General features: G+C 47.2%; 3 protein-coding genes across 7 annotated transcripts; 2 read left to right on the plus strand and 1 right to left on the minus strand.

Moving 5' to 3' along the window:
• Positions 1–215: 215 nt before the first annotated feature.
• Positions 216–1,686, plus strand: LOC103639277 (LOB domain-containing protein 1). Of its 2 annotated transcripts, XM_008662034.2 has the most exons (3): positions 236–756; positions 902–1,337; positions 1,581–1,686. In XM_008662034.2, exons 1-2 carry the CDS (start codon positions 427–429, stop codon positions 1,289–1,291), a joined length of 720 nt encoding a protein of 239 aa, XP_008660256.1. In that variant the 5' UTR covers positions 236–426; the 3' UTR covers positions 1,292–1,337; positions 1,581–1,686. The 2 variants fall into 2 exon arrangements, with proteins under 2 accessions (XP_008660255.1, XP_008660256.1); XM_008662033.3 differs by having other exon boundaries at positions 216–756; positions 902–1,686.
• Positions 1,687–5,980: 4,294 nt separating this feature from the next.
• On the plus strand, positions 5,981–8,935 carry LOC100216697 (putative RNA-binding protein ARP1). 4 transcript variants are annotated; one of them, XM_020543503.3, is made up of 6 exons: positions 5,981–6,662; positions 6,784–6,973; positions 7,166–7,304; positions 7,776–7,815; positions 7,930–8,170; positions 8,427–8,935. In XM_020543503.3, exons 1-6 carry the CDS (start codon positions 6,453–6,455, stop codon positions 8,441–8,443), a joined length of 837 nt encoding a protein of 278 aa, XP_020399092.1. In that variant the 5' UTR covers positions 5,981–6,452; the 3' UTR covers positions 8,444–8,935. The 4 variants fall into 4 exon arrangements, with proteins under 4 accessions (XP_020399092.1, XP_020399093.1, XP_035817973.1 ...); XM_020543504.3 differs by having other exon boundaries at positions 7,933–8,170; positions 8,424–8,935; XM_035962080.1 differs by having other exon boundaries at positions 7,933–8,170.
• Positions 8,936–9,709: 774 nt separating this feature from the next.
• LOC100284768 (organic anion transporter) lies at positions 9,710–15,399 on the minus strand. Its single transcript, NM_001157663.2, has 4 exons — positions 14,657–15,399; positions 11,694–11,797; positions 11,351–11,579; positions 9,710–10,375 (listed from the first exon to the last, which is right to left on the minus strand). Exons 1-4 carry the CDS (start codon positions 15,143–15,145, stop codon positions 10,223–10,225), a joined length of 975 nt encoding a protein of 324 aa, NP_001151135.1. The 5' UTR covers positions 15,146–15,399; the 3' UTR covers positions 9,710–10,222.
• Between the last annotated feature and the right edge of the window lie 909 nt (positions 15,400–16,308).

A 16,308-nucleotide genomic window follows, 5' to 3' on the forward strand; every position in this document is an offset into this window, starting at 1 on the left:
TCCATAGGTTGCTCACGAAGAAGGTACAAGTGACACATGCAGGCCAGGTAGTAATTAAGTACGTCTAACCATCCCTCCAAGACCAAGAGTTCAAAACCTGCCAAACTTGGCCAAGCACAGGACGGACGTACTACTAGTAAACCGTAACTGAATTGATGTTGACCTGATCGTCAGCATTGTGTGCTGCGTCAGTCAATCGATCTGCATTATATTCCACCAAGGAAAAGGGCCGCCTCACTCTCGTGGAGTAGGAAAGATGGGGGAAAAAAATCTAGACACGTCCCGATCGATCTCCCTATATATACCACCACCAAATTTTACTTTTGATTTAGCAGCTAGTAGCGGCAGATCATGCTCTCATCGTACAAATAGCAGTCAGTAGTCTACTCATTCAATTCGCTCCGGCCTCTCGATCGATCTGCTGCCATGGACGACTACGGCAACGCGATCGTCGTCACGGGCACGGCGGCTCCGCTCAAATACAACTGTCGCTCCGTGTCGCCGCCGTCGAGCGTGTCGTCGTCGTGCTCGCCGCCACCGCCTCCTCCTCCTCCTACTCCTCCTGCCGCCGTCCAGGTGGTGGTGGGCAACGTGGCGCCGACCGTCGTCCTGAGCCCGTGCGCGGCGTGCAAGATCCTCCGGCGCCGCTGCGCCGACGGCTGCGTGCTGGCTCCCTACTTCCCGCCGACGGAGCCCGCCAAGTTCACCACAGCGCACCGCGTCTTCGGCGCCAGCAACATCATCAAGCTCCTCCAGGTGTGTGTGCGCGCGTGTGGTTTCGATTCGTTCCTTCCGCGCTCGATCGGCAACAATGTGTGTGCGGTGGGATCGACATGCACGGCACGCGCACGCGCGCACGTACGTTAACTGATGTCGTCTACACGCACGCTACGCTGTGCAGGACTTGCCGGAGAGCTCGCGCGCGGACGCGGTGAGCAGCATGGTGTACGAGGCGGAGGCGCGGCTGCGGGACCCGGTGTACGGGTGCGCGGGGGCGGTGTGCCGGCTGCAGAGGCAGGCCAACGAGCTCAAGGTGCAGCTGGCGCGCGCGCAGGCCGACCTGCTCAGCGCGCAGGCGCAGCACGCCGACCTGCTAGCCCTCTTCTGCGTCGAGATGGCCAACCGCCGCGGCAACCGGCAGCAGCAGCAGCAGCCGTCGCCGCCGACGACGACGGTGGACGGCGGTGGCGGAAGCGAGTTCGGCGGCGCGGCGTACGGGCAGACGTTTTACGACTCGGACGACCTGGACTCGGCCACGTGGCCGGATCACGAAGCCCAGCTCTGGACCTAGCTAGCTGATGGGTGCATGGATAGTAGGTAACTCTCGAGTGCTACAGGTACTGCTTGTGCTGCCTTGTGTGCAGCAGCACCACCACATGCATGCATATACGCCGTACGTAGGGGTGGTAATGGATCACGATCTAAATGCCTCTTCATAAAAGTTAAGACCCTTAAATAATATAAGTTCAAAAATGAATAAGAATAGAGCCTGATCCTAATCCGATTCAATCCTTAAAATTCGCAGCGTAAAGTTTATAGTCCATTACCACCCCTGACCGTACGTGCTGCTACGTGTGTAGGGAGCGGCAACGTTTCTGCTACCTCGTCGGTCGGATGCTGCAACAACGCTGTGTATAGCCCGGCCGTCAATACGATTATTTGCTCGTGAATGCATATATTATATTACTCCCTCCGTTTCTTTTTATTTGGGAACAATTGGATCTATACCATTAAAAGATCCAAACTTTAGATATATATCATGGACCCCACATGTCATTGACTCATGTGGACCCACATGTAAGTGAGATAGTAATGGTATGAATCCAAAGTGGTGATCTTTTAATGGTATGGATCCAAATTTCCCTTTTATTTGTCGCTGGATTACACTATGCAGCGACAAATAAAAAAGAAACAGAGAGAGTATCATTCAGTTACTCCGTATCATTATCAAATATCAATATCAACGCAACGAACAGGTTTTTCGGCTGATGCATGAGCATGACGACGACGACGCTGCTGGCGAAAGTGATTTGTTACGACGATCGTACGAACAAGTACACAGACATGTACTCCCACTCCCACCCACGACCACGAGGCCATGGCTTTGCTATGATCTGCTATACTAGGCGCTAGCATGCCTAAGCTAAATATGTGTGTGCTACTGCTACACGAACTGATTTTAGGCAATAATTCTTGCCGGCCGGACGGCTCAAATGGATCTGGAACGAACGGTCACGTGCCAGCCAGCTAGCAGCCAGCGCCATTGATGACCTTGACTACCGTCGTCTACTTGAGATGCGCTACCATAAGGTGTTTCACACCTTCCATAGCCACACGTATCGCAACCAAAAGCAGACTTCTCCATCGATCGATCGATCTGAAGAAAAGAACCAATTCGACACAAAAAAGAAGAAAAAAAGGAAAGAAAAGGGGAGAGGGAGAACCAACTAAAAACTGGCTACCGCACATGCACATGACACGGCATGCATGCATATTATCTGCGATAGATTTTTCGTGGGCATGCATCGTGCGTACGTGTTGCTTTGTATGGAACATGTGCTGTACATCGCCGCCGTCTTGTGTCCTGATGACCGCCGTGCAGAACGCGGCGCACACACGCGCGCGACAGACAGCCGACGACAGCAGAGAGATGAGTGTATATATGCATGCACACGTCCCCATGAACAAACCACGCTTCGCCATCACAGACGACACCAAAAGACGGCTGCCGAACTCTATCTCCAAGGCGTACTTTATTTGGACTTGCAGGCCGGCCGGCCGTGTCGTATTATTAACGGCTTCCAAGTCTCGCGTGCATGCCAACCATGCGAGCTGGCTGCACCGCGCATGCTTCAGAGGGCTGCTGCAGCCTAGCTAGGTAGAAAGCTAGGGTTTTCAGCGTGCCGCTCCCACCGTGGAATCACGCCGCATGCATCCAAACACGCCCGTTGGACGTACACGCACAATGTCCAAAAGCGACACAAAAATGTCAGACGAGCTGCTCCCAATCTACTGGAAACTCTGGCAGAGTCGTGGTGGAATGTGATGGTAGTTGAACCATATTTCTTTGTATTTTTGTTGCACATCTTCATCGAGAGGGACGGAAGAAGTCATTTGTGCAAAATATATATATATATATATATATATATATATATATATATATATATATATATATATATATATATATATATATCCGTTATCACTATATATGATTGAAAAAAATGGAAGATTGGTACCCGGCTACCCGCACATCTTCCCGTTAGCTAGTCGTTTCGCTATTAATTTGTTGTTGTTTAGATTGATTCCATACTTTCATGCATGTAGTATAAAGTGGCTCTAAAAACAGAAAAACTCTCCCAAGTGAAGTCTTTCTTTGGCATAGATCCGCTCTATTCTAACCGGCTCTAAAACCAAACACCACCTAAGCGTCAACATATCACTCCACCCGCCAATACACTATATTATATTATTATTATATAATTAAGTGTCTGTGTATATGATATTGCCAATGCATTATCATTAGGGATAAAAGTCGGCATCTGAATGGTTAGAACAAATTAAATATTTTAAAATAGATGTGTATGGATTGGTACTGATCTTTTCTTATGTTATCAAACACATTATTACAAAATGATATTAAATTTATACATAAATTGTTTTATATATTATTTGCTCCCTACAACAAAAATGTTGAAAAAGAAATCGTATCCGAGTTTATATCTATCATTTGAGAAGATATATGATCAAATTTTAGGTTTACCTTTTATAAATATTTACAAGCTCAATGATAAAAATAAGAATACGAATTTGCATAGCAGATTCTATATCCTATTTATTCACAGCCAAAGAAAAAGACCAAAAAAATGATATCTCGAACAAGTATGTGTTTGAATCCCTAATTATCATCCTACTCATGTGGTCTCTGCTCCTCCTAGTCCTCCTCCACCACTGCTAGCTCCGCCATTCCACCTTGTCTCCTCTTCTTCTGTCACGTACATGTATTCCTCTTCTGTCACATACATGTTACGGCCCAGATGAGAACATGCATGAATGCATGGGGCATTAGCTGTCCGTATAACGAGAAAATGTAAACAAAGCCGGCATCGACCTCTGCGGCCTGCTGGCTGCTGCCCAGTGCCCGCGTCTCGGCAGAATGGCAGCTTTTTTTAAAATCCCCAATCCGATCCCTGGTCCAGTCAAAGCAAACGTGATCGATCTATCTTCCAGTACGTGTGCGGTGCGCCGGTGCCAGGCATGTACTAGACAGGAGTTACAGTTGTCCACGTTGAGGCCACGCATATATAGAGGGCATGCAGCAGTGTGGGTCGGCGCTGACTGTGCTGGCGCGCGGAGAGAGAGAGAGAGAGAGAGAGAGAGAGAGAGAGAGAGAGAGAGAGAGAGAGAGAGAGAGAGAGAGAGAGCCGAGGCCAGGGAGAATGGAGATGGTCATGGTGGTGAGATTCTCGCGGAAGAAGGGAAAGCATGTGCCCCGGCCACTTGCCGTGTGCGTGGTGCGCCACCACCGCGGACCAGTGGCCGCTTGATATATAACTTCAGATTTGCATCCATCGCTTTGGGTTGCTGATATGGTATTGCATGTCTAGCTACGCTCCTACTACCCGGTCAAAACAATGCCTCTGACCAGTGCATTGGAAAACGTAAACAGATGGAGTAGTAGCACACTGTGCCACGCGCTGATGAGCTCGACTGGTGTGTGGTGTCCAACAGTCTAATGTCTAAGGGAGAGAAACATACGAGCCAAGCACGCCAGCCACATGCGTTGCTGCCGCCGTCTGAAACACATAGGACGCCCGTACGTAGGCAGGCAGGCAGGTAGCGATCTGAAACGTATGTAGTGTCGTGGCATAGTAATAACATATAATTTGTGTGCAATTTTCCAAGCTTCGGAGATTTTGAATGATGATGGTTTTGAATAATCTACAACAATGATTGATCGGTCCGTGTATTGTTTCTTTGTTTTGCTTGGTACGAGTCGACGGGCCGGCGCCGGCCGGGAGCATGTTTGTATTGTACATATGTTTGAAATGGCTACAAATTAAGTTGTAGCTTACTACGGATCTCGGCTTTTGGGGTTTGAACATTCAAACAATAAATAACAAAGTATTCGTTACGCCCGATATAAATAGCTATAGTCTATTATACAAGTGTTTGCTAGTTGTGGCTACGACAAGCGAAATGGCATGAGTATATATATATATATATATATATATATATATATATATATATATATATATATATATATATATATATATATATATATATATATATATATATATATATATATATATATATATATATATATATATATATATATATATATATGTCTAGGTGATGGCTATAAAATGTTAGAGCCTCGCTCTTGAGAAGGAAAAACTGATGGCTATATCTCACGCGCGACCCATCTTGGGCCCTGCTCTCACGTGCGATCGAGGAGGGTTCTCCAGCCTTGATTGAGTATTTAGGGCATGAGTTGCTACACTTGGTCGTCATCGGTCATGGCTGTATACATTAATGCAATGTTTTCTTGTCAGGAAACGATCCTACACTGCGCCCGCCTTCAGCCCGTCACGTACGCGTGCTGTATTTTTTGGTATGGATGGATGTCTTCTTGCAGTGTACAGTGTACGCTAATGTATTCATTCCCCTTAGGCTATAGCCAGCAGACGGACAGCGTATATCCGTGTAAGATGAGTAAGCTGTTGAGATACCCTTAGAATACGGGTGAGTGCTTTACAACTACCAGGCTACCAGCTTACAGAGTATAATACCCTGCTCCTGCTACTTATTGCGTGCTGAATGGAAATTAAAGGATTCCTTCTCAGAATGGCCCCTAGATGATTAATGCAATTGCAAACCACGCAAGGGGAGATAGGCAAGGAAAGGCGCCAGCACGAGCACGTTGTGTGGTGAAGGCAAACTGCAAGGCCAGGCCCAGCTGTTCCCGCCCGCTCTTACACAGCTCTCCCACCACCTCGCTGGTCCGTTTGGCTGTCCACTCGCCCCATCTGTTCTTGCCTCCACTCCACCCCCAGCTGGCCGGCTGGCCGAAATGACGAACGATGAATTCCTAGCAGTACTGCCCCCACCGCATGATCAGCTGCGAGAGGCGGAGTACAGTTCAAGTCTTGCAGAGCTGCAGCTGCAGGTGAGGACTGAGAGATCAGAGATGGCCAGCCCAGCTGGGGATCTCTCTCTTCTCTCCTCTCCTCACAGGGCGCCAGGGCAGACGCCAATTGTTGCCAGGGCTAGAGGACCAGACGGCAGACTAGGAGTAGGCTGTCCTGTTTCCGTTGTCCGCCCGCCCAACCACCACACCCTCCCCCCGGATTATAAACACAGCGCCTCTCCTCACTCAGTCGCCTCCTCTCCGTCTGCGTTCCTGTCGTGGCCCACATCTAGCCGTCGTCGTCGTCAAGAAAGGAGGCGCCACAATGACGATGATGGCGCCTCATCCGCAGCCACTGCCGCTGGCACAGCCGCCGGCGTTCGGGGACACCACGCTCACCAAGGTGTTCGTGGGCGGCCTGGCGTGGGAGACCCACGAGGGCGCCCTCCGCGGGCACTTCCAGCGCTACGGCGACATCCTCGAGGCCGTCATCATCTCCGACAAGCTCACCGGCCGCTCCAAGGGCTACGGCTTCGTCAGTCCATCCCCCCTTTCCTCTCCCTCCCCCATCCGTCTACCTGCTGGTTTCCTCTCTCGGCTCGTGCGAGATGTCATGTCACACATATATACCTTGTTGCACGCACGCGACGCGACAGGTGACGTTCAAGGAGGCGGACGCAGCCAAGAAGGCGTGCGAGGATGCCACCCCCGTCATCAACGGCCGTCGCGCCAACTGCAACCTCGCCTCCCTCGGCGCCAAGCCGAGGCCCCAGCCGCTGCAGCACGTCCTCCGTCCCTCGCCCCCGCACGCGCACGCGCTTCCCTCTCCTCACCAGCCCACGCCAGGTACGTCCGTACGTGTACTTAGCTAGCTGCCAGTAGCTATAGCGCTCGCGGCCTGCAGCCTCTCACACATGCATGGCACACTACTCCAGCTAATGAGTACTCCTAGTCAATTACAACCGCTCTTATTAGCGTGCGTTGCTGACAAGAGAATGCATGAGAGATCACATGTTCCTGGCGCGAATTCACTTGCAGCCATCGCGGTGGGATCCAGGAGCGTGTCGCCGGTGCCATGGTACTACCACCCCTCCACGACGCGCCCTCCGCCGCCGCCGGCCGCGCACCAGCAGTACCACGGCGTGCTCCCGTTCTACCCCGCCGCCGCCACCTACGGGTAAGTGCGCGCGCGCGCTCCGCCTCCCAGCTCCAAATTCCACAGTCCCCGCCGCCTACTGGCTTTGGTTTGAAGCAGCCAGCACGCGACGGGAGGGACACAGGCGGGCGCGGGCACAGCCGCGCACAGGCTGGACCTGGACCGGACCGCGCTGCCTCGTCGTGCTCGCACGTGCCCACGTGCCGGCCCTGCACGGCGGCAAAAAAAATGGAGGGGGGATTTTTAATGCTGCTGGCCCTAGTTATACTGTACTCTCTTTTTTCGAATGGGTTAAGAATGTTACTGTGTGCCATTATGTAAGAGTCCCCCAGCTCGTACTGAGGCTATCCTAGCAGTTACCCTTTTATATCTCGTCTCATTTTTCAAACTTCACTTTATAAACAATATCATAAAAAATGTAAATCCTTTATTTTTTTTATGATTAATTCACCAGAGACAATCTGATGGGTCTATGTGTCCTGTTCTGCTCAGGTACTCCCCGAACTACGTCACGGACCTGAGCTACAATACGGTAAGAGACACTGGATCACTCGGTGACAATGCTACTGCCAGATCGAGGGGGGGGGGGGGGGGGGGGGGGGGGGAGGGGTGCAAAGTGGCTGATCGCGCTGCTGTTTGGGTGCAGAAGGTAGGCCAAGCGGCAGCTGCCGGCACGGCGGCCGGGTCCTACCTACAGCTACAGGGGCACTTGGCGTACCAGGCGGCGCCAGCTCAGGGCGGCATGGTGCCGGTGTACCCGTTCTACCACTACCCGTACCACGCCTCGCACTCGCAGGGCCTGGGCGTCCCCGCCGCGCACTTCCTCCCCCCGGTCTCCGCCGCCGCCGTCGTCTCCTCCAAGCCCACCGTCGTGGCCACTCCCAAAGGTAGACAGCATATCATAGTACAGCACCTAAATCTATACAAGCGCAACACATCGCATATGTGCAACCGATGCGGCGCCACCCGTGCAGCTCAGCTCTGCATGTGCTCGGTGTGCCATGGCATTTCAGCTGGTCCTGGCCGTGCCAAGTTGGCATGCATGCATGCATGGCAGGCGCACGCAACGAAACATTGAGATGAGATCCCGCCGCCGTCCAGCTAAATGCCCCGCATGCATCTCTTTGTACTGGCGTGCAGCAGTGGAGTGGAGCGGGTGACGGGTTGCAGCTGAAGGCACGAGGCGATGGTGGTGGTGGCGGCGGCGACTATGGGCGGCGCAATGAAAGGCGCTCTGCTCTGTTAACAAGCTGCACATGAAGGGTGTCGGATGCCGAAGCGACGCAAGGCCGCATTAGTTACATTCATTCAATTCCCTCTAACTTCGACCACAGTACCGGCAACAACAGTCTGTAACAAACAAATGACTGGATTCGTCTCTCGTTTACCTCTGTATTTTTCCAATGGTAAACCCGTTTATCAGTGTCTGTAGTGTAGTAGTCCGATCGCTGCAGGTGACAGCGGACCTCAATAAACCGTCATAGTATTTCGCCCTATTCTATGGTCGAAATATCTCAGTTAAAAAGTAAAGGGGCGCTAAATAGAGGGAATGACTGAAGAGGAGATGAATTTGGTTTTCTTTGAATACTCTAGTATTGACCTCAATCCACATGTGTTGAGGTGAATTCGAGTGTAAATTAGTTTAAGTTATACTCTAATCCACCTCAATATATGTGGATTAAAATCAATACTAGAGTACCTAAACTAGACCTTAAGGGGGAAGAATAGTTAAGAGGGATGTATTTAAGGTTTTGTTTGTTTTCCTCTAGGATTATATAACCTAACGTTGGATTATAGGTACCTATTGACCGGTTTATGGATTATTATAATTCAGATATCTAGATTACATAATCCACCTAATAATCTGTATTGTTTATTTATCTCTCAACTTATTTAAGCTAGGTCTCTACTTAGTGTATGCGGAGTACTAGCACAACGTAGTGTTAGTGTGGTGTTGCTTTGCAACGGTGAAAAGAGACTGCGGATGGCTAGAGTGGCCAGAAACGGCAGAATCTTCCCTTCTACGCAGGAACGCCAAATGTTCCTGCACTCACTGTCGCTACAGCAGAAGTAAGATTGACAGATTCTGTAAAAGTGAAACTACAGAGGGGAGCCCAGAAAGAAATACTGCCTATGGATGAAGTCCAGAACGACCGTTTCTGGGCCTCTGGCTGTCCCACGTTTGCACTCCGACCTTCTCCATGTGCTGAGAAACTCGACCGTTTCTCTTTTAGCAATGAAGTCCGGCCTGTTCATTTGCGCAGAAATTTACTGATCAAATTATATACAAATTAGATAAATAATCCAGCTAGAAATCGTTCTGGTGACCAATCTCCATGAACCTAGCCTGTTTGGTTTCTTAGGACTATTTTTTAGTCCCTTTATTTTAGTCTCTTTTAATTCATAAATTCCTTTATTGGTCTCTTTTTAATTCCTAAATTACCAAACACATGTATTAGTCATGTAGACTTTATACTAGAGGCCATATGATGAGGCAATATATCAACAGTTTCACTAAAAGTCAGTCATTTGTGCTTAAATTCAGTGTCAATATATTAATTAGGCCCTGGAACCTGGATCAAAGTCTGGTACAGGTAGTCTTCAGAACAAAAGAAAATGGAAGTTACAGTAGCCGATGAATAGAAGAGGCAATATCCCAAGAGCTAAACGTACTAAACAATGCTGGCAGTCTGAGCCACACTTCTCTAACACAAAAAATATATATATTCTATCCATCAATGCCATTAAAAAAAATGCCTCCCACATGCCAATTTAATACTACAGGTATTATTGGACTTCTACCCTTGATGTCCAATTGCTGAGGCGGTACGGCATTGGATTTGTTGTGATCGCCACCGGTGTAGTTTCTCATCATATATTAGCTCTAGGCGCTGGCAGGACAAAGAAATGATGGCCGTATTTACTGTCTTCTAGGGTGGTCACGGCTTGTTGCTGCGCTTTTTGGATTCACTGTAAAGAATGACGCCAAAAACTGTGAGAGTGTAACCGAGCATTCCTGTTATGGACACAGGATTCCTGAATATCATGATTGAGATGACGACTGCCACGGCACCCTTTGCATTTCCGAGAACCTGAAGGGACAAGGATGTCAATAATTGAAGGATTTAAAGCTAAATTCTTAAAACAAGACAAGGTACGGTAAGGCAAGATAACAAACAAAAGACTATCAAAGCAAGTGGTCCATAAACCAAGATAGAGCAATCTGATGATTATGCATCTAAAATACAAAGATGAGTAGAAAGCTTTACTCATAGGACAGCAAGGTATAGACGTTTACTTTTCTTAAACCCGTAGGAATTAAAGCAAATATGTTACTTTCTACAAACAGATTAAGAACATTTATATTCAATTCTGACATGTGTTTAATCCATCAAGTATCCAATATTTTTTCAATAACAAACATCAAACCACAAAAGGCGTTTCCCCATTTGTGTATGTTTAAAGTCACTGTAGTGTTATGTACTTCAAAGTTCAGACCATACACTAGGTGTAAAACTCCACAGAAACGGCAAAACACAGAGGATTAGAAAGGTCGAATGTTACAGAATAGCTGAATGTAGTGGTACATATTAGTACCGTTACCCACCCATCTTAAATATAGTAACGCCCTGTTTGGATCATTAGAATTGAATTCCATTCTAATAATAGTAATTTAGGTATATATCAATTAAGCTAATTCGGTTTTATACAAAATATATTTGTATACTATTATTAGCAAGATGTCGTAGATATTTATGTGCTACATTTTTACTATAGATTAGTGAGACGAAGAGCGTCATGTAAGTTACATATTAGAAACAAAATCTACTAATGCATAAAATCATTTCTCATCCTCCTCCCTATGAATTTGAGATAGGCTTATATCTGAACTTTGGAAAGTGGTGGAATGTCAAATTCCAAACTAAACAAGTTACATTATTGAGTGAATTCAAATTCATCTAAAATGAAGGAATCCAAACGCTCCGTAACAAAAAAAGGCAAGAAAAGCTAGGTGTAAAACTACATGCACACAAAGTTGAATTGATGAGTCAGAAAGTATTTTGTACCTGTAGAGTCAGTGCGCTAGTATGTTTGGTCACCAAGAAATTGGTCAAATTGACAAAATATGACAAGCAAGAATTGAACAGTAGCAACCAAACAATCGTGAAATCCTTCTTTGCAAGCTGAATTGTGATGCCAACAACATTATCCTCCATAAAGATAGTTGCAGGAAGCAAGAAAATAACAGCAATTGGAGCCATGTACAATAACAGATTCATAGAATTAAGCTTCTCCCTGCAAGACATCAGAACAGAGAAACACTCAGCATCCACACAAATGCAAAGCAGTAAATGGATCCAAGGCAATGTGTAAAAAACAGTGGGTTATAAGATAGAAGACAGAAGTTACCCATCAGAAGACAGAAGAATTCCTTGCAGTACTGTCTTCAACGCCCTTGCTGCAGTTGCTCCTATGCACATGATGAATCCAAACAGATGAAAGCTAGGCTCGCCCTGTAAATTCGATTTGCAAATTCTATATCAGTAAGTATTAGAACCTAGAGGTCCAACAACAGCTCTAGCCAGTATGCATTCAAAGCTCTACGTTCTCCACTTGACTCACATTTGATATCTATACCACTGTTTTCAAGTCGTCCGATTAATCGTGATTAATCGTCCAAATCGGTCTGGACCAATCATGATTAATCGTCCAAGTCGTCCAACTAATCGCGATTTATCGTCCAAGTTGGTCAGCCAGAACGACCAACAAGTCGCCCGACTTGAAAACAATGATCTATACTAGTTGATGTGAAACAAATACCTCCTAAAGATTCCTCATAGCAGCCAACAATAGAATCAACTTGGTAGACTGAGATGCTACACGTTAACATAAGATTCCCACATCCCACCTCCAGTGGTCATTGAACATTTTGCTAGCCTAGTATGCCTTGTATTGTACAAATGAGCTGTAACACAATGTTGTATATATTATGTATAATGCAAGAGAATCAACTCAATAATGGCGCAATTAACAGCCCAGTTCATGTTCAACGAATGTATAGGCAATCTATCATATCAGTTCCAAAAGGTGAACCAATGCTTTGATTTTATAATCAAATTTCAAAATGTGGATTACTTTCCAGAAACTTATTTTTAAAATCCTGACTTGTAAATCCATTTTTTATGACACTAGGCGCTTTGTGTGTAGGATCCAAAAATTTAAGGTTAGAGAGGCATTGAAAAGGACGAAAACAAGTAAGACGATAGGGCTTGATGGTACCCAATCAAGGCATAGAGATGCCTCGGGGATATAGCTATTGTATGTCTAACCAAGTTGTTCAATTATATCTTCTGGTCGAACAAGATGCTTGACAAGTGGAGAAGTATATTGGTACCGATCTACATGAATAAGGGAGATGTTGAAAGTTGTACCAATTAGCAGGGAATTGAGTTGATGAGTTGCACTATGAAGTTGAGAGAGAGAATAGAGAGAGAGGGGGGAGATATCGAGCATCGTCTGACAGGAATAACGAGGATCTCTATGGACCAAGTTGCTTTCATGCCCAGAAGGTCAACCATGGAAGCCATTTTCTTAATAAAGACAAGTGATGGAGCAGTATAGGGAGCAAAAGGACTTACACATAGTTTTCGTCGAGAAGGTTTATGACAAAATATCAAGAAATTTTACGTAGTGGGTTTTGAACAAACATGAAGTTCTGATGAAGTACATTGGACTCATTAAGGACATGTACAACAATGTTGTATCTAGTGTTTGAACTAACAATAGGGACACGAGTAACTTCCCAATTAGAATAGGAGTATAGGACTACATCAAAGATCAACTTTGAGCCCTTACCTTTTTGCCTTGGTGATGGATAAGGTCACATGGGACATACAAGGGGATATCCCTTGGTGTGTGCTTTTTGTGGACGATGTAGTGCTAGTTGATGAAAGCCGAGCAGAAGTAAATAGAAAACTAGGACAAGAGCTCTAGAGTCCAAAGGTTTCAGATTAAGTAGAACTAAAAACGAATACTTAAGATGTAACTTCAGTACTGCTACACAATGAGGAAGAAGATGTTAGTTTAGAAGGTCAAATAGTATCAAGGAAGGATACCTTCCGGTATTTAGGATCAATGCTATAGAGAGATGGGGATATTAATGAAGATGTTAGCTATATAATGGAAGCAAACTGAAGGAAGTGACGCCAAACATCTGCGTTCTATGTGACAATAGGATATCACAGAAGCTAAAAAGGAAAGTTTTATAGGATGATGATTAAACCTACTATATTGTATTTGTATGGTGTAGAATGTTGGCCTACAAAAAGACGACATGTTCGATAGATTTTTTCATTTTTGAATGTTGGCCTACTATATTGTATTTGTATGGTGAAAATGTGTATGCTACGTTAGATTTTTCATTTTTGACCATACAATAAGGGATCGGGTCCGAAATAATGACATACGTGATACGCTAGAGGTAGCACCAATTGAAGAAAAATTTGCCCAATACCTATTAAGATGGTTTGGACATATATCCAACAGAGACATCAAGAGTCAAGAGGCAGTTGTGCATAGTGGAATCCTACATTTATGGAAAGAGAGGTAGAGGAATGTCGGAGATAATATAGGAAGAGGCTGTAAAATGGGGCACGACTACTGTACAATCAAACCTTATGTGCAAGCGAGCATCCTGGTCTGTTAGATCGTTATCCAACCGTAGATATAATTGTGGTTCTTTAGGGGATTTTTTACACGAAATGATGGAATACACCCAAAGGATTAGCTTTAAATAGAAACAAATGAAAAACAGATATTCACGTGCCTAAACCTTTGGTTGGGTTTTAACTCTAGCCTATCTCAACTTGTTTGGAACTAAAATATTTTGTTGCTATTGTTGTTGTTAACTTGCAAATCCACAGTTTCCAGACATGGTTTCGGCAGGGGGGGAAAACGAGCTACCCCTGTAAAAGCTCGGTCTAGCTGGATCCGGTGGTTTTGGTTAACTGGATTAGTCTCTAGCTGATCACATAGATAGTGAGTAGCTGTTATGCCAGTTGATCACTTGGCCCCATGCCATCAGATGATAGCCGACGCCTGAGGTAACATCTACAGGCACCCTGACACACAGTGAATGGTTTCCATCTGATAATCCCAAAAATCTGTTCCCAACGAAGGGATCACCATCCAATGAACTGAGGCTGCCGTTTGTGTCCAATTATAGTCAGATGACAGATCCACCTGTTCTCGTCAGCTCCATCCCACTACTGCAATCCGAGGCAGCCAAACCCGGATTCCACTCAGATCCAATCCCGACTCCAACAGATCTACTGAGAAAACAGAAGACAGAGACGGAGCAGGCAGCAACTTACGCCGCTGGCGATGATGACTCCAGTAACGACGGGCACGAGGGTGAGGTAGGTGATCCACGACTCGCGCTTGACGGTCATGATGTACGCGAAGACGGCGGTAAAGAAGGGCGTGGTGGCGCCGACGGCCTGGTTGAAGGAGACGGGGAGGTAGCGCAGCGAGACGTTCCCGGAGACGACGGAGCCGCAGAAGACGAGGCTGAGCGCGGCGATCTTGGCGAGCTGGACGCGGGAGCGCACGAGCTGCATGGGCACGACGCGCAGCCAGGCGATGGCGGCGTAGGAGAGCAGGGCGCAGGCGGACATGTGGCACATGGTGAGGAAGATGGGGTACTTGAAGCCGTAGTTGCTGAGGAGGTACTTGTTGAGCAGGAGCACGCCGATGTTGGAGGAGTACCAGGCCGTGACTAGCCCCACCGTGAAGAGGCGGCCGTTCCCCGCCGCGGGCCCCGTGCCGCCGGGGGACGGCGTGGCGCCGCCCTTGGCAGCCATGGCTCCTCGGTCGTCGTCGCCAACGCCGGCGGCCGCGCACGAACGAGCTCGCGCGCGGGCGCGCGGGGAGATCTGAGTGGTGAGGGGGGAGGAGGTGGGAATGGCGTGCGGGGCGGTGGGCTGGGTCGCGGTTGAATTGGTGGTGGGTTTGGGCTTGGCTCGTTGGCACGGGAGCGAGGCGTCTGCGTGAGCCTCTGCGTTTATGGGAGCGGGGACGAGACGAGGCGTGTCCGGCTGTCGGTGGTGAGAACGGAGGGGAGATGGATATCTTTTTTGCCTTGTGTTTCCGGTGTGCTTTTTCGTTAATCCAGAGCTCCAGGTCAGAGGTTGGTTACTTTGGGTTTTATGTTTGTTTTAAATCATTTCATATTAGCCGGGGCTCGGGCGTTTAGCTGTTTCTTCTTTTTTTTGTTTCGAATTTCACATTTGCAAATGTAACCGTACCCTTGCCCTTATAGATAGATGAGCAAGGATTTTATTTCCAAACTATGCATGAAATTTGTCAACCAAATAGATGGAGACTATAAGACGCTCTACTACTAGTTTGGAGCTACATAGTAGTGAGACTGGAAATCAATTCAAACATATCATGAACCATCCTCCCTTTCTTCTGTGTAAAGCCCACCTCAAATTCGTGTGTTGAAGCTTTGCTGTGGGGAAAAAAATAGTTACTTAGGGCTAGTTTGGGAACACCGTTTTCCCAAGAGATTTCCATTTTCCCAAGGGAAATTAGTTCATTTTCCCTTGGGAAAATTGGAATCCCTTGGGAAAACGGTGTTCCCAAACTAGCTCTTACTAAGATAAGTACGAGCATACAAAATTTTAAAACCAGTAGCCTCCTACTCGTAGCGATCATTAATCCTAACGAGCTGCAAAGACTACAAGATCTACGGGTGCGTTTGGTCAGAAGTCAGAAGTTTGGCGAGGAGGCGTGCAACGACATGGAAATTCGTTCGGCGGCCGAGCATGACAGCACCGGCTCACCGCTCACGGACCTAACCCAGCTCCGCACCCCCGCTGATCGGGTCTTTCTACAGCTAAAAAAAAATAGCTACAATAGCGGAGCTGCGAGGTGCGTCGGCTGCTGCGACGGCTACGATTTGCTCAAGACCAACAACTTGCCTAGTTCGTGCCCTGCCGAGTGCCGACCCGGTCCGGTGGTT

The sequence above is a fragment of the Zea mays genome, chromosome 9 (genome assembly GCF_902167145.1).
Source record: "Zea mays cultivar B73 chromosome 9, Zm-B73-REFERENCE-NAM-5.0, whole genome shotgun sequence".
Classification (NCBI taxonomy): domain Eukaryota; kingdom Viridiplantae; phylum Streptophyta; class Magnoliopsida; order Poales; family Poaceae; genus Zea; species Zea mays.